Source organism: Bison bison, unplaced genomic scaffold (assembly GCF_000754665.1).
Source record: "Bison bison bison isolate TAMUID 2011002044 unplaced genomic scaffold, Bison_UMD1.0 scf7180017864200, whole genome shotgun sequence".
Lineage (NCBI taxonomy): Eukaryota > Metazoa > Chordata > Mammalia > Artiodactyla > Bovidae > Bison > Bison bison.
In genome coordinates, this window is record NW_011494772.1 from 414704 (window position 1) to 433267 (window position 18564).

The following is an 18564-nucleotide window of genomic DNA, read 5'->3' on the forward strand; positions in this document are numbered from 1 at the left end:
GTAAATATATATATTATCCATTGATATATTCAGTTTCTATATCAGACACCTGTGATTTAAACAGTTTTAGTGGTTTATAATTTACACGAAAGTCAGCTGCATTTCATTTTTTGAAATTTTGGTTTTCTTTTTTTTTTTGCTTCATAAAATACGTGAGTAAGCCAATCAATTGATCTTAGGTAGTATAGATGATATAGTGTTTGTTTCTAATTTATATGCTAACTGATTTAAGATAGAACTAAAATAGGTTACTTCTCAAATACATTCAAGCTGGCTTCTCAGTATGTATTTGTCAGCATACCCTTCTAAATTTTAACATCTAACTCCTCCAATTGTTTGGCAACTAGGCTATTTTATGGTTTCTATGAATAGACTTTAAAGGCTTTGTGTCAATGGAATAATCTTAAAATCAAAGTCCTACCTTGTCTGCTATAACATACCAAGTAAAACAGTGTTCTTAAATTCTGCTTTAAATTTTTATGGGACTCTAATCAACTGGATATATCAACTGTGTTACAGGCTGTCTGATGACATTTTGAAGTAGAAAAAGTAAATTGCCTTTTTTATTGTACCCTTTGCCAGACATTTTCCTACTTTGACTCAAGGCAAACCATTCAATTGAGATGATTCAGTTCATTTATTACTGAAGAGCTCATTGAGTAATATTTGTAATTCAGTCATAATTTGGAATACATCATGGGCTCTTCTTCTCAGCCCCCTCAAAGAAGGAAAATGCAATTTATGGGTGCTGCATTTGAAATTTATGATAGTAGAAATAGTAATAGACATCTTTCAGAAATTTATATTTTCACTAATATATATTCCTTAAAGTTGTTCTGGTGTTCTATTTAAAAGGCAGATCTTAGATTCAGTGAACTATTTCATTCATGTATAAGCTTAATAAGCTCATCATTCATGTAACTGTTGGAAGGTAGGGTGCAAAACAGGAGTACCTCACACTGGACACCCTTTATATTTAGATTTTTAACATATATATAAGATTTCACTAGCCCCCTTTAAAATTGCTGAGAACTGAGCTCTAATGAGCTTCCTTGGTAGACAGCATTTCACAAGTGTTGTGACAGTTTGTTGTTAGAGGAATTAAGTGTGATTCCATCAGGAGACAAGGACTCTTGGAAGCTTACATCTAGACTCCTCTGAACTCTGCCCCATACACCTTCCTCTTTGCCCATCATGCCTTTTATCCTTTCACTGTATGTATAAATCATAGCCATGAGCATGCCTATGTGCTAAGTCCCGTAGATCTTCCCAGTGAATCACGAAACCTGGAGATTTGTCTGGAAGACTCCCAGCCTGGCTGTCCTCTTGTAATTTAACTTCAGTGACCTGGAATAGATATTTTTATAATAATTAAATACATTGTCAACCTTAAGTTGGAAGTTTACATAGTGTAAGAAAAACAAAAAAGAAAGCTACATCTTTGTTGCAGTGATCCTGTTACCTCTCTATAACCTGCTCTTTTTCAACTTTGATTTCTGGATCATGTCCATGCATTTACTCAGGTATATAGTTCTGGTTGGGAGAAGGCAATGGCACCCCACTCCAGTACTGTTGCCCGGAAAATCCCATGGATGGAGGAGCCTGGTAGGCTGAAGTCCATGGGGTCGCTAAGAGTCAGACACGACTGAGCGACTTCACTTTCACTTTCCACTTTCACGCATTGGAGAAGGAAATGGCACCCCACTCCAGTGTTCTTGCCTGGAGAATCCCAGGGACGGAGAAGCCTGGTAGGCTGCAGTCCATGGGGTCGCACAGAGTCGGACACGACTGAAGCGACTTAGCAGCAGCAGCAGCAGCAGCATAGTTCTGGTTATCTGGGCTTCCCAGGTGACACTAGTGGTAATGAACCCACCTGCCAATGCAGGAGACTCAAGAGACACAGATTCAATCCCTGAATCGGGTCTGGGCGATCCCCTGGAATAGGAAATGGCAACCTGCTCTAGTATTCTTGCCTGGAAAATACCATGGACAGAGGAGCCTGATGGCTATAGTCCGTTGGGTCAGAAAGAGTCAGACATGGCTTAGCACCTGAACAAGAACATTTTAGAGCAATGTTTCATTATGCTGTGTGCTCAGTCATGTCCGACTCTTTGCGACCCCATGGACCAGTAGCCCGCCAGGCTCCTCTGTCCTTGGGATTTTCCAGGCAAGAATACTGGAGTGGGTTGCCATTTCCTCCTCCAAGGGATCTTACTGACCCAGGGATTGAACCCATGTCTCCTGCATCTCCTGCATTGGAAGGCAGATTCTTTACCACTGGGCCATCCAGGAAGCCTTTTTAGAGAAATAGAGGTTAGTATTTTTTAAACTCATTTGAACTTTTCAATTAGATGTTCCATTTTCATTATTATTTCTTATTACCACAGGAAATTCTTTTTCTGTTTATTCATACCAAGAATCTGTCTACTCACATTGTTACAGCCAAGTATGTTAAATGCAGTTTTATAACTCCTTTTGGGACTTCCCTGGTGGTTCAGTGGCTTAGACTCTGAGTTCCCAATGCAGAGGGCATGAGTTTGATCCATGGTCAGGGAGATGGATTCCTGATTGGAAAAGACCCTGATGCTGGGAAAGATTGAAGGCAGAAGAAGGGGGCAGCAGAGGATGAGATGGTTAGATCGCATCACCAATTCAATCAACATGAATTTAAATAAACTCTGGGAGACAGTGAAGGACATGGAAACTTGGCATGCTGCAGTCCATGGAGTTGCAAAGAATCAGACATGAGTTAGTGACTAAACAACAACATCATAAGACCATTGGGACCGGAAGACGGTAGATTAAATATTGTGGTAATAGGATTCAGTAGGATATTTGGTAACTCTGCCTTTAATCAACTATGTAATATTGGGCAGGAATTTTTTTTAATTATTAAATTGACATCATCTTGTTTTGTACTTTGAATTATAATATCATTGACTTTTTTACTTCTTTTATCTTTGTAGATATTAGGACACTATTTTCCCATTTCAGTGTGTCTACCTTGGAAACATTTTGTCCATGACATTTATGTTAGAAGTTGATAGAACATGTCCACCAGTCCAAGCTGGATTGATGTAAATGAATCAATAAGTTTGATATGAGAATGTGGTGTGATAAGACTGAAAGGATCCCAAAAGTACATATGCCATCTTTAGAAATTATTGTAAAGTTTAAAAAAAAGAATAAAAAAATAAAATATATGCGTACAGTATGAGTCAAAAAAAGTAATTGCATATTTTATGAAAAAAATAAAAGCTGTAAACTAAAAAAAAAAAAGAAATTCAGACTGAAAAATTTATAGCACAGTTGTCCCTCAAGACCTTCAGGGGATTGATTCCAGGAGCCCCAGCATATAGCAAGATCCACCAATGCTCAAATCCCTTATATAAAATGGCATTATTGTTGTTCAGTTGCTCAGTCGTGTCCGAGTTTTTCCCACCCATGCACTGCAGCATGCCAGACTTCCCTGTACTTCACTATCTTCTGGAGCTTGCTCAAACTTATATCCATTGAATTGGTGATGCCATCTAACCATCTCATCCTTTGTCATCCCCTTCTCCTCCTGCCCTCAATCTTTCCCAGCATCAGGGTCTTTTCCAATGAATCAGTTCTTCACATCAGGTGGCCAAAGTATTGGAGTTTCAACCTCAGCGTCAGTCCTTCCAATGAATATTCAAAATTGATTTCTTTTACGATTGACTGGTTTGATCTCCTTGAAGTCTTCTCTGTCACCTCAGTTCAAAAGCACCAGTTTTTCAGCACTCAGCCTTTTTATGGTTGAAGTCTCACATCCATACATGACTCCTGGAAAAACCATAGTTTTAATTATACGGCATATGGCATAGTACAAGGAATACAATGATCCCTCTTTAGCCAAGGATGCAAAATCTGAGATTATAGAGGGATGACTCTGTATTTATTAAAAAATATAAGTAGACCTATGCAGTTCAAACCTCTGTTGTTCAGGGGTTCCTATCCTCTGCAAGATAAACAAAACAGTAGTGCATGTCAGATCAGGCCCAGGGACAGTTTGTGATCTCTGCTTTACATATTCATATCTTCATAAATCTGCCCAAGAGATTTCCTGTTTAAACAAATTTTGTTCCTACTCTGAGGTATTTTGAGCTAAAAGTAGCTTTCAGTTTACCTTTCAGAAGTAAAATATACGTTACTAATCAAATGGACAAATTAGGAAAGTCTGTCCTTTTCAAAACATTGTTAAGAATGAGTTGTCAGTATGCACATTTATTCAAGACTTTTTTTCTGAAATTCTCATGGAGCACACTTGTTAAAAAAGAATATAGATGTGTACTTCCTTTCAATTTTTTGCAGTGAACTCAAAACTGCTCCCTTGTGGCTCAGCCTGTAAAGAATCCATCTGCAATGCGAGAGACGTAGGTTCAATCCCTGGGTTGCGAAGATCCCCTGGTGAAGGGAAAGGCTATCCACTCCAGTATTCTGGCCTGGAGAATTCCATGGGCTGTATAGTCAATGGAGTCACAAAGAGTTGGACACGACTGAGTGACTTTCACTCCCAAAACTGCTCTGAAAGGAAAGGTTATTAATTAAAAAGTAAAAAATATAGATATTAGAAATTTCTATGTAAAATAGAGCAGTTTTGATCTGTTCATTTCTTTTTGTTAAACAGAAATTGTTTTTTTAAGCCTTAAATACATATTCATTTTACCTTCCCCATGGCTTGGCCAAACAATCTGGAATCTCCTGGCCTCTTTTTATACTTATTGGATTGTTTGGATTTCTGTTTTGTTTTGTTTTTTTTCCTCTTTTAACTTTGAGTAAGTTTTCAAAATTCAAAGTAACTTATCTAAAGCAGTTAATTACCAGAAATACTCATTTTACTGCAGAGTTTAGATTTACAATTCTGGAGTTGATTGTGATGACTTAATCTCCACTTAGGTCAGATTGCTTTTTAATATATGGAAGGTTAAAAAAAAATACATAAATTTCAAGTGGGTTAAGGAATTGTGTACACTCTTACTGCTTTGTCATTAAGCTAAATGAGGTATTAAAGTCTTAAAAGCATAGTTATAATGAGATAGAGAACTCAACCATAACTGTATGACTAAAAAAAAAATACTAATTGATGATGCCCTCTTTTCAATTGTCCGAAATAGACTTATTTCATGTGGCGTTTTTAATTGAGTTATAACTGTTCTTTGTTTTTCTTTCTGTTTTTATGGGTATAAGACTCTTTAACTTGTAGAACTTTTTACTTTATTAAACATCTATTCTCTAGTAATTTAGATCTCTTTCTTTTACCCTCACAAAGCAGGTCTAGTAAGTGTAGTAGTGCTTATCATAAGGTTAATTTCAGGAGTCTTTTTTCTTTTAATTTTTATTCTAAACTGTATCTGTTTGAAACTGTAGAATAAGGAAACATTTTAAGCAAACACTGAAGGCTGAAGGTAGTTTTCTACTGATAATGAAATTATGTTTTCTAAAAGAAGAATATATGTAACTGTGGTTATTTTACATGAAAAATCTTGATGAAAATTCAGAAATAAGTAATAGATTTTTTGGGGGTAACCATTACTATGTAGTGGTCACTGTATGCTTGCTGAGGATGGAACACTGAGCAAGACAGTGTTCCTGCACTTTGGACCGCACTGGTCCATTGTTTCTTAGTTTTTCTCAGACATTGAGTGATTTTTTTAGTTAAAGAAATTTAACAGATTTTCCTTTTAGAATGAATTTCATCAAACACATGAGGTAAATGTTAGTTTTCTGGTATTTATATGGTATATTTCTTTAAACATCATGACTCCTAAGATAGTAATTTTGATTTTAATTATTATTCTTAGCAAAGGATGTATAACAAGGAAAATGCTCTATACATTATGCCTAAATTGTATTTATCTGTTATTTTAGCTGGGAAGTTTTAAGATTTCTTCTGTCAAACATAAGATGGTGGTTGGAAGAGTATGGCTTTGATGGATTTCGTTTTGACGGTGTTACATCAATGCTCTATCATCACCATGGAATAGGTAGGTAAACTGATACATTCCAGACGTAACTAAGGATTTTATTTTATATTTTTACTGGAAGATTATAACCAGGCTTAGGATTCAGTTACATTGCTACAATGACCATTATTGTTGGTTTGATTTTTATTAGTTCTTTTATGTCTCTAATCACTTCTGATCCCTTTTTGGCAGGAAGTCAGGTATAAATACTTTTTATAATAAATAAAGGGTAATGATTTTCTTTGAAATATTTCTACTTAATATGCTATCCTTAATATGTGGCATTCTTTAAAAAAAATTTTTTTAAGGATATAATTATACCAGTCTCAGGCTGTGAAAATGACAGCAATTGTAATGAAAAATAAATAACAAATTAATAAATGAGAACATTTGTTAATGTATGGGTTCATTTGCATATTAAACATTGAAGATAAATGTATACATTTTAAATATAAATGTGCTCAGTTAAAATTAAATTGTAAATTAATTTGTAATTAAAACTATGGATTAGAGACCTTCAGTTTAAAAGTTGTACAAAGAAGTAGAATCATAGAATCCTAATCCTTCAATAGATAACATGTAGAAAAAATATTGTTTTTTTAATGACCAAATATTTAGCAACCTTATTCATAACTAATACCTGGAAACAAGCCAGGCATGCTTTAATAGATTAATGGTTAAAAAATGTGGTATATCCATAGCATGAAATTCTACTTAGCAATAAACAATAACAATATGGATACATATAACAATTTGGATTAATTTTCAGAGGATTATACTGACAGGTAGAAAAACTTGTTTCAAAAGAGGACACATATATAATATGATTACTTTTATGTATCATGCTTGTAGTGACAAAATAAATAGAGTAAGTCAGTCGTCATCAAGGGTTAAGGACCATGGTGAAAAGGCAGGAGGAAGGTAGATCTCATTATAAAAGGATATCAGGTGAGCTACCTGTGATGTAATTTTATATCCTGACTGTATAATGCCAGTACCTTGGCTGGGATATTACACCATGGATGTTCATATGTTCCCATTGAAAATGCCATTACACCATGGCGTTTCAAATATTGGGAAAACAAGTAAAGTCTACATAGGATCAGTTCAGTTCAGTTCAGTTCAATAGCTCAGTCGTGTCCAACTCTTTGCGACCTCATGAATCGCAGCACACCGGGCCTCCCTGTCCATCACCAACTCCTGGAGTTCACTCAAACTCATGTGTGTCGAGTTGGTGATGACATCCAGCCATCTCATCCTCTGTCGTCCCCCTTCTCCTCCTGCCCCCAATCCCTCCCAGCATCAGATTCTTTTCCAATGAGTCAACTCTTCGCATGAGGTGGCCAAAGTATTGGAGTTTCAGCCTCAGCATCATTCCTTCCAATGAACACCCAGGACTGGTCTCCTTTGGGATGGACTGGTTGGATCTCCTTGCAGTCCAAGGGACTCTCAAGAGTCTTCGCCAGCACCAAGTTCAAAAGCATCAATTCCTTGGAGCTCAGCTTTATTCACAGTCCAACTCTCACATCCATACATGACCACTGGAAAAACCATAGCCTTGACTAGACGGACCTTTGTTGGCAAAATAATGTCTCTGCTTTTGCATATGCTGTCTAGGTTGGTCATAACTTTCCTTCCAAGGAATAAGCATCTTTTAATTTCAGGGCTGCAGTCACCATCTGCAGTGATTTTGGAGCACTGTATGTTATTTCATATAACTGTGGCTTCCCAGGTGGCTTGAATAACCTGCCAATACAAGTTCCATCTCTGTATTGGGAAGATCCCCTGGAGGAGAAAATAGCAACCCACTCCAGTATTCTTACCTGGAGCATCCCACGGACAGAGGAGCCTGGCGGGCTACAGTCCATGTGTTGGCAGAGTCAATGTGCTGAGCAAGTACACACAAACAATCTACAGTTATCTCAAAATCAAAAGTTTAATTAGATCTTTTAAAAATCCTCTTTATATCAGAACAAAGTGACTCAAAGCATGTATATGAAAATGTTAATTAGTACAAGTATATGAAAGTATATAGCATAAGTATATGAAAATAGTTATTTAACTATTATCTCACTTAACTCTGTAAACTGCCTTCAGAAAGACTCTTGGGTGGTATAAAAATAATGCTTGTGTAGATATCTCATTTTAATTTCTTCTGCATTAAAACTTTGTTGTAGGAAATACATTGTGTTTATAAGATCTACTCAAATATTTTTTACAACCTTCTGAAGTGTGGTAGGCCTTGTCTGTTTGGCTAAAACCTCAGAAAAACAGGGACATGTGTTTTAAATAAAAATATGTATCTATATTCACCCGGGGGCTTCCCAGGTGGCTCAGGGTAAAGAATCAGCCTGCCAAACAAGAGACTTGGATTCAATCCATGGATTGGGAATATCCCCTGGAGAAGGAAATGGCAACCTACTCTTGCCTGGGAAATCCCATGGACTGAGGAGTTGGCAGGCACCAGTCCATGGGGTCACAAAGAGTCAGACATGACTTAGTGACTAAACAATAACAACAATTTGCGGACAACAATCAATCCATGATAGAGACTTTAGAAATCACAACGTAACTGCCAAGAAAAGCTGCTACAGTAAAAATCTGCTGTTTTCTGCTCTTATTCATGGTGCTACCTACTCTCCTCCCCATGAAACATTTCTAGGGAGCAAGTTGAATCTGTAAAACATGACAGATATCAGTGATACCTTCCACTGTGGAGAGAAGCTGACTTTGGAGATGAAAAAGGCAATCATGATAAAATTCAAGAAAGATCTTTTCCTAGATTAAAGCACCTACATGCCTGCCCCTTCAGAACCTTCCTCTGCTGAGAGCTAGGTGTTTTCCAAAGAATTGTGGAGTTGGGAAAATGAGCTGAAATCTATGGATATGGTATATGCTTCTTATGGTCAGAGAGTTCAAAAAATGGAAAGAAAAACATTGAATTATTTGGCGTGTTTCCTAACTTTGAGATGAAGATGAAAATAAAAATTGAAACTGCAAAAAATTATATAATATAGCAGAAGAAATCTGAGATGACACTATTAACATAGACACAGAGTGTTTAATTTATAAAATTCTGTGATAAGGAAAACTTCATCCAGTAATATCTTGAAGAAAAAGTAATTTACCTGCATAAATGAAAAAAAAAAAAAAAAAGGCTGAGCTCATACTATTCCATTGCCACAGCAGTGTCTGCAAAATTCTTAAGGATAGAAACTGTCATTTGAGAATTGGATATTTGAATTGCCATTGTAAGATACATTTGAAAGAAATTGAAGAGTCCACGTAAAAATATCCTTCAATGATAGAATCGAGCAAACTGAAAAAAAGGAGTTAAAATAAAAGAACTTATATATAAGAAATCAGCGGGGAAAAAGGCAGGCATTCAGCACTAAGTAGACTTAATTAAAAATAATAGTAAACAGCTGAAAGAATAGAAAGTTAATAGTATAATACCAGTAAGTGAAATATACTATAAGCAATCAAAATCAGGAGATGGGGCAAGAGGTAGAAAGAAGTTGAGGGATATTAAACTGTTTTTGTCATCATAGGAAATCCATACTCCATAAATTCTAGCCATATTTAAAATAATGTAAATATTTTGTCTCAATTTTATGATGGTTTTCCTATTTGCTTGCCTTCAGAGGGATCAAATACGAGCTATCTAATATTAAGATCTCAGTGTGACCAAAAAAGTTATCTAAAAATTAAAATTTATAAATCTCTGGTATTTTATTTTGTGCTGGACAATTCAGTTCAAATTAACTTAAAATTTTAAATCACAGAGATTTTGTTTGCTTTTGTAAAACAAAAGCTGAATTGCAGGATTGTCTGAACTTTGAATGTAGTTATCTGGTACTTTTTAAGTTAGATCATATAGTTACTAATAGCATTATATGGGGAGAAGGCAATGACACCCCACTCCAGTACTCTTGCCTGGGAAATCCCATGGATGGAGGAGCCTGGTAGGCTACAGTCCATTGGGGTCGCTAAGAGTCGGACACGACTGAGCGACTTACCTTTCACTTTTCACTTTCATGCATTGGAGAAGGAAATGGCAACCCACTCCAGTGTTCTTGCCTGCAGAATCCCAGGGACGGGGGAGCCTGGTGGGCTGCCGTCTATGGGGTCGCAGAGTTGGACACGACTGACGTGACTTAGCAGCAGCAGCATTATATGGTATCAAGGTCCATTACACTTTGCTCTGATAACAAAACTGATATAAACCAACTAATTGTGGGGGGTGGCATTTGTACAGAGTTAAGACTTGCATGCTAACATAATGCATCCATATTGATTTTCTGTTTTCCAGGTGAGAATTTTTCAGGTGATTACCATGAGTATTTTGGACTACAAGTAGATGAAGATGCTTTGACTTACATCATGTTGGCAAATCATTTGGTTCACACACTGTATCCAGATTCTATAACAATAGCTGAGGTAATAATGATCTCTACCCCCTGACCCCCTTTAAGATAGAACATTTTATTGACATACAATATTTGAATAATCTCTATGTTGTCAATGATTGCATAAGTGAAATTATACCCTGACTATAGTGCAGCTACCTTGTCTGTGTGGCACATTATTCAGAATTCACTGTTTTCCTATTATGAGATAATGTTCCCTAATTACTTGTCATTATTCCATTGTTAAAAAAGAAAATGCCAGTCGTTACAAAGTAAAATATCCTAATCAGTGGACAAGTCCTTTTGCTATGAGACCTTCACCACAGAAAAAGAATTGAATATTAATATGTGTCTGTCTATTTAATTTTTTTTTTTCCTGGCTTAATCATCAGAGATGGCATGGTTCACTGCCTGTGAGCTTCTCTGAAACCTCTCTTGTTCTGGTGCGATTACCTTTCTTGTTTACGTTATTGCTCTCGGATTGCCAAATGTTCACTAGTTATTCATGATTACTGAAGGTTCATGATTAACTGTCCCAAAGCTGCACTGTAATGATATAATTCGGTATATGCATAATTGACAATTCCCCTCTTGGTGATAAATTTGATAAATTGAGAAGTTTGTTAAATGCTTATGCTAATTTAGATTTAGTACTAAAATCCCTTTGGTTTTGAGTCCTCTAACTAGGAATTATTATTAAAATTGAATTTCATGTTAAAACTGTTCTATACAAAATATAGAGGTTGGCATATAAAAATAGTAAGACTATCTTTGAAAGAGTCAGAGTTAAGAAGTATTTTCATGTTGGCATTTAGTTCATTGAAATGAAATGTAGTTGTGATGGTCTCTTATTATTTATTATTTGTATAGTCTTATTATTTGTATATTTATTTAATATTTGTATAGTAGTATTTATTATTTGTATAGTCTTTCTTCTTGCATCATTTCTCAAAACTCAAAATCTCAAATTACTGATATGATTTCCTTGTTTATCTCTGGATTGAGAACAGCTACTCTAGGCCTTTTGCCTTCTAAATATCTTCTAGGATAGAGCAATGAATCCTAAATTCCTGGAGTAAATTTTCATATAAAATTTTTTTAAAAGTCCACAATTACAATGTCATCTTGATATCCTGTATTGTTTCACAGTCTCATCTTACCTGTATTTAGTCATAACTTATAAGTCTTTCCAATGTTTGTGCTAATACTTTTTGTGCTGAATATTTTTAATGTACTTCAGAAGAAATCTTAAACTTTTATTTTATACTTTATATATTTTACTTTTTATCTGTCAAACATAAAAAAGTTATTTAGCTATTTATAAAAGTTAATTATATTTATGGCAATTTGAAGCAGAGACATTATGGATGACAAATTACTATAAACAATTAATGACAGTGCACATCAAAAGCAGGTACTGAAGAAAAAGAAGCAATTATTTAATACATGAAACTGAAAATTGTTACATTGATCTTTCCGTTCATTTCAAGTAAAATAGTTTCATCATCTAGGGAGCTTTTGTCTGATTATTCGTGTTTCTACCAATGAAACTTTGAGACTTTAGCCTACTTTGTATTACTTGGCTTTAGATTTTTTTAAAACAAGATGTGTCTTCAATTTATTCTACTTAAATTGAAAACTACTTCAATTTCAATACATCACTTTTCTGTCTAGTGGGAGTCTATTCAAGAAGTGGAATTGATCCTCATGAACTTTTTTTTTTTAAGAGGGGAATGTGGTGTAACGAATAAGTAATGCAATGTTATATACAGTCCTGTATATTGAATTTAGTTATAATGATAGTTATTAAAATTGAAGGCTTTTTTCTGGAATATGTCTACCTTTATACGTGGTTATATTTGCTGTTTTAATGAAAAATATTTTTTGATGACTGAAGCTTTCTCCCCCTCTGGAATAGTCATAAGTGATCTTTAGATTGAAGAATTAAAGCTATTTTAACTTCATTGGAAGCATATATGACCACTTGAATATCCTTTTGTTATCAACTTCTTTATATTTAAGTATATTTATTTTCATGACCATTACATTTTCTCATTTTCTTCTTTTAAGATTTTAAAAGAGTAGTTCTTAACTCTCCACTTTCAAATAGGAGCTACAAATACCTCATATGCATTAATGGGGCAGCCTTCTAGGAGTCAGATTTAGGAGTTAAGACTTATTGGTCTCCAGATATTTTTCTTAGCAGATTCTATTTCTTATAAGCTATTTTCTAAAACTACCTATAGACCAAATATAGAAAGCACCTTAATGTTTCCTTGAGAAAAAATTATCTTGATCCTTAATGCCATCTTATTACTTGTCTCATGAAAACTCTGGGTCTTCTAAAAACTTTTCCAGGAAGCTACTGTATATGTATTTCCAGTGTCTAACACAGGTGCCTGATACTTAACACATATGTAGCCAGCGTTAATAAGGAGTTGAACTGAATACCAAAATGATTTATGTTAACCATTCATCCTTTTTCACTTTTTTGATTCATCTTTTTCCACTTTTATAAATTTATAAAAAAGTATGTAGAATAAGATATTATTGATGAATATTTTCTTATGGCTATATTCCACCATGTACTATCTCTTGTTGTACCTCTCTTCCATTAGTAAACCATGAACACGTTATTTTGGAAATCCAGAGAGGTCATATGTTTGTTTTTCTATAGCTTTTCTGTGGGAAGTGTTTGAAGATGGTATTGTGGAAGAAGCAATTAAGTCTCAGAGAGCTCAGAGTGTGTGATAGTCTTTCGTAGGAAGTAAGGATAATGATCCAAGGGAGAATTTGGGTAATGACACACACAGAAAAGCTGTCAGAAGCACAGGGAAGAGTGATTATTTCAAAGGGGATGATATATTGAATATTTGAAATGAAACAGTAGAAATAATGATGGAGAGATGTAGGTTTTTTTCCCCCACACTTGCTGTGTACTTCTGTTAACAATTATGACGACTCCATAACACTGTCATTTCATGATTGTGTGTGTTTGTGTGCACACATGTTTATTTAGGTTCTAGTTCTTGAATCCTGCAGGTCAAGTATTATGTCTTATTTACCATCAAAGCCTTGGCAGCACCTTTATGAATCCACTCAGTCAATAGTTATTGAGTTCCTGCTTTGTGCCAAGTGCTCTTCTACTATTCTAGATTCTTGGCATATGTCAGTGAGCAACAACAACAACAAAAGTCCTACCCCAGGTGTCTTAAATTCTAACAGTTAGTGAGGAAGCAGATAATCAAATAAAAAATTATATTGTCAGTGCTTACAGTATAGTCATTGAATTGTATCCTAAACTGAAGAATTTAAGTTTTCTATTGTTGACTCTTGCAAGCTATTCACAGGCAATGATAGGAGCAGACCATTCAGCAGCAGTTAGTGTAAAGAGAGGCTGGAGATGGGAGTTCCACTTATGTGTGGAAACATAGTGGTCAGAGTAAGTAGTTAGGTGGCTTAAATAAGATAGTGTCTATAGAAATAAGGCAAAAGAAAATAATTTATTTGAAAGATATTGTGGAGTTAGAATTGCTAGTACTTATACCATATTTTACCACCATTGTTACACTAATATATTTTCTTGCATCTGGGTCCTTTCATCATTTTCTTTTTACTTATCTGTTTGACCATATGTTTATTTGATTACCGATAGTCTAGTGGTAGCATGACTGTAAGAAGACCCTGTCAAAAGGTTGGATGTCTGAGTCCCAGCTCTATCCTTGAGAAACATGTCTTTAGCGAGCCCTTCACCTCAATAAGCCTCGATTTCTGTATCTTTTAAATGAAGAGGATCCACTAGATAACCTCAATGACCCTTTCCAAGTGTAACTGGCTCTCGTGAAAGCCATCTTACTGCTTTGCTCTTAATGTGCTAACTCTATTTCTATTTCATCAGAAGCTAAGTGCTCACAAAATACATTCTCTGCCACTGCTGTATACACAGAAGAATAACAGATATACAGCACATGTATTTTTATGATTGATGAAAGCAGTAGCTAATACGTATTCAAAAATTAGTGTAAGAAACTGTGTTTCAGCAATAACACTTTTACTAATTTGTGTTCTCCATGTGCAACTAAGGAAAAGAGATAAAAAGTTGTCCTGCAATGAAAAGCACGACACAAAATCTTATTGGGAAATGAGATATGCTATCACAATGCTATCTACTTTTACAATATGCTACCAAAATACTCCAAGAGTATATACCCCCATTTATTATTTGTATTTATTGGCCTGGATTTACTGTCACAAGAATATTTGGTAAAAATTTGATCAATATGAAGTGATAATGCTGATGCTCTTTATTTTAGGATGTATCCGGAATGCCAGCTCTGTGTTCTCCAATTTCCCAGGGAGGGGGTGGTTTTGACTATCGATTGGCTATGGCAATTCCAGATAAATGGATCCAGGTAAGGTTTAATGTAAATATTTTTTTCCCTGTGGATACTATGTCTTATGTTGGTGTATTTATTATTTCTTTGATTTATTTCTTAGTTGTGATATTTTAACTGAAGTATTAAATTCTCTCATTAGTGTGTTGATTCTTGTGCCATTTAATAAGATGCCTCTCAAACTTCTAAAAGTTCTAATTTAAAGTATTCACACTTGCATTATGCAGGCATGGGGAAGATATGATTGATATAATGTTAGCTATGTAAATGGAATTTTGCATTATCAGTGCAATTATATGAAACTCTGGCGTTCTATATTTAAAACACATTAAACTTCATCAAAGCATCCGTTTCTGCCTGCAAATCATCAATTAATGTAGAATTCACTCCTTAATTCCCAGTACTTATTTCTTAGTATGGTTTTTTACTCAACAGATGTGGATTTATCCATTCCTTCATTGGGTATTTAAAAGTCCTTACCATGTGTCTGGTACTAGGAATGAATAATTGTATATGACACCTTGCATATAATTTCTAATATACTTTTATTAAATTTAATAACAATTCAAGTAGCTTGGATTATATTTTGTTTCATTTATTTTTGTCTAAATGACCAAAGTTGTTATAGCCATAAGTGATCTTTAGATAAGATTATCTTTAGATAACCTAAAATAAGACTTAGATTTGATATAAAACACTCTTGAGTGGCAAAGTCTGAGTCACAGGCTGAGTATTTATAAGAAGTCAGATATGTATCAAATAATCATTGCTCTCTGATAAAGCCCTTTAGTACAGACATGAACTGGTGCCATGATATCACAGTGGCAGAAGAGCTTAACTTTGAATAGAAAAACCATGAAGCCTATTCTGAAGGAAGTGGTTATTGTAATCATCTCATGTCTCTTCTGTGTCCACAGGCAATTTGGGCAGTGCACAACTGTGACATTAAAACTCTACCAGCACAACTTCTGCTTTTCCATCTATCAATTTCTTAATCATTGTCAGGTCAAAAAAATAAGTGTTTTACAAATCTGATCAGAGTTAGAAACCAAAGAGACTTTACTAGCTGGGAAAGTTGCTTTGTATTTGTTATTAAAAAAAAAAGAATGTTGTGATCTTCAAGTTTCTTACCTTGGTTTAGGCTCTTTGTCCACCCACCGTCTTTTACGATTTCTAATCTTCCACAAAGGTGTTTTCCCCCTTGCAAGTGCCAAATCTTGCTTTTTTAACATCCTACTGAAAAGCCTTCATCAGGCTTTCAGCAGATTCAAGGATATTTAAAGGTGTACATCAACCTATAATTATTTCAATCAATCATAGCTCAGAGCAGGCTATTTCCTCCTCTGAGTAATAATGGCAGTTTTCTTTTCTTTTTTTTTGTTTTTAATATTTAACTTACTAAACACTTTAGTACTTTGTATACTCAAGATACTGTACTAGGCAGTACATTATACAAATAGAAGAAAAAAAATGTATTGTTCTCCGTTTGGATTTCTGTGGAGTTAAACAGGTGGTAAATTGGTAAAGAATTTGTCTGCCATCACAGAAGACACCAGAGATACAGGTTCAATCCCTTGGTCAGGAAGACCCCCTGGAGAAGGAAGTGGCAACCTATTCCAGTATTCTTGCTGGGATAACCCCATGGACAGAGGAGCCTGACAGGATACAATCCATGGGTTTGCAAGTGTCAGACACAACTTAGCTATTAAACTACCACCATAACATTTTGCAAAGCTATAGTATAATATCACAATCAGGATAGTGACATGGACATAATCAAGATATGGAACATTACCACGAGTTTCCCAAATGTTGCCTTTAGAGCCACACCTACTCCTTTCTTCCCCAAATCACTCCTGAACCTTTGGCCACAACTAATCTGATCTCCATTTCTATAATTTTTTCATTTTAAAAATGTTATATAAATGGAATAATACAGTGTGCAACCTTTTGGGCTTATCATTTTTCACTTAGTCAAATTCTCTGGGAATTTCATGTGGGTTGTTGGCTGTATCAGTAGTATATTTCTTTTCAAGATTTTTTTTTAAATTTTTATTGGAGTATAGTTGCTTAACAATGTAATGTTAGTTTTAGGTGTAGAGCAAAGTAAATCAGTTAAACATATAGGCCATTATAGATTTTTGAGTAGAATTTCCTGTGCTATATAGTATGTTCTTATGAATGATCTATTATATATAAATGTGATTAGTCATTTCAGTGATGTCTGACTCTTTGCAACCCTATGGACTATATGTAGCCTGCCAGCCTCCTCTGTGCATAAGATTCTCCAGGCAAGAATACTGGAGTGGGATCCTCCATGGGGAATCTTCCTGAATCAGGGATTGAACCCCTGTCTCCTGCGTCTCCTGCATTGCACATGGATTCTTTATCCACTGAGCCATTTGGGAAGCCCCATTTTATACATAATAGTATGTATATGTCAATCCCAGTCTCCCAATTTATCCTTCCCCCTCTTTACCCGCTGGGAGCCATAAGTTTGTTTTCTACATCTGTGATGCTACTTCACTGTTTCCCTTTCTTTTTGTTGAATGCTATCTCATGGCATGGTTGTATCACAGTTTGTTTAACTATTTTTCCAGTAAAAGATATCTCGACTGTTTCTAGGTTTTGGCTGCTATAAAGAGAGCTGCTATAAACATTTGTGTACAGATTTTTGTATGAACATAAATTTTCATTACTCTATGGTAAACGTCCAAAAGTACTGGGTTTTATACTGGTTGGATGTTGTTGTTATTGTTGTTCAGTCACTAAGTCGTGTCCAACTGCAACCCCATGGACTGCAACATGCCAAGGCTTCCCTGTCCTTCACTATCTCCCGGAGTTTGCTCAAACTCATGTCCATTGAGTCGGTGATGCCTTCCAACCATCTCATCCTTCCTTCATCACCTCTTCTCCTCTCCTTCAATCTTTCCCAACATCAGGGCCTTTTCCAGTGAGTCAGCACTTTGCATCAGGTGGCCTGAGTATTGGAGCTTCAGTTTCAGTATCAGTCATTCCAATGAATATTCAGAGTTGATTTCCTATAGGACTGACTGGCTTGACCTCCTTGCTGTCCAAGGGACTCTCAAGAGTCTTCCCCAGCACCACATTTCAAAAGTATCAGTTCTTCAGCACTCAGCCTTCTCTATCCTCCAACTCTCATATAAGTAAATGACCACTGGCAAAACCATACCTTTAACCATACTTTGTCTGCAAAGTGGTATCTTTGCTTTTTTATATGCTGTCTAGGTTTGTCATAGCTTTTCTTCCAAGAAGCATGCATCTTTTAATTTCATAGCTGCAGTACTTTCAGCAGTGACTTTGGAGCTGAAGATAATAAACTCTCTCACTGTTCCCACTTTTTCCTCAAATATTTGCCATGAAGTGGTGGAACCAGATGTCGTGATCATAGTTTTCTGAATATTGAGTTTTAAGCCAGCTTTTTCACTCTCCTCTTTCACTTTCATCAAGAGGCTCTTTAGCTCCTCTTTGCTTTCTGCCATTAAAGTGGTATCATCTGTATATCTGAGGTTGTTGATATTTCTCCCAGCAATCTTGATTCCAGCTTGTGCTTCATCCAGCCTGGCATTTCGTATGATGTACTTTGCATATGAGTTAAATACTTTGCATATGGGTGACAATATACAGCCTTGACATACTTACTCCTTTCCCAATTTGGAACCAGTCTGTTGTTCCATGTCTGGCTCTAACTGTTGCTGTTTGATCTGCATGCAGATATATCACGAGGCAGGTCAGGTGGTCTGGTATTCCCAT

At 35.5% G+C, this 18564-nt stretch overlaps 1 protein-coding gene across 1 annotated transcript in view; it reads left to right on the top strand.

The window, feature by feature from the left end:
* Window positions 1-18564, top strand: part of GBE1 (glucan (1,4-alpha-), branching enzyme 1) — a 313528-nt gene that overhangs the window by 202510 nt on the left and 92454 nt on the right. Inside the window, exons 8-10 of the mRNA XM_010844338.1 lie at window positions 5893-6008; window positions 10300-10427; window positions 14710-14808. Of these exons, the coding sequence (XP_010842640.1) occupies window positions 5893-6008; window positions 10300-10427; window positions 14710-14808 (343 nt within the window). The remainder of the gene's footprint in view (window positions 1-5892; window positions 6009-10299; window positions 10428-14709; window positions 14809-18564) is intronic.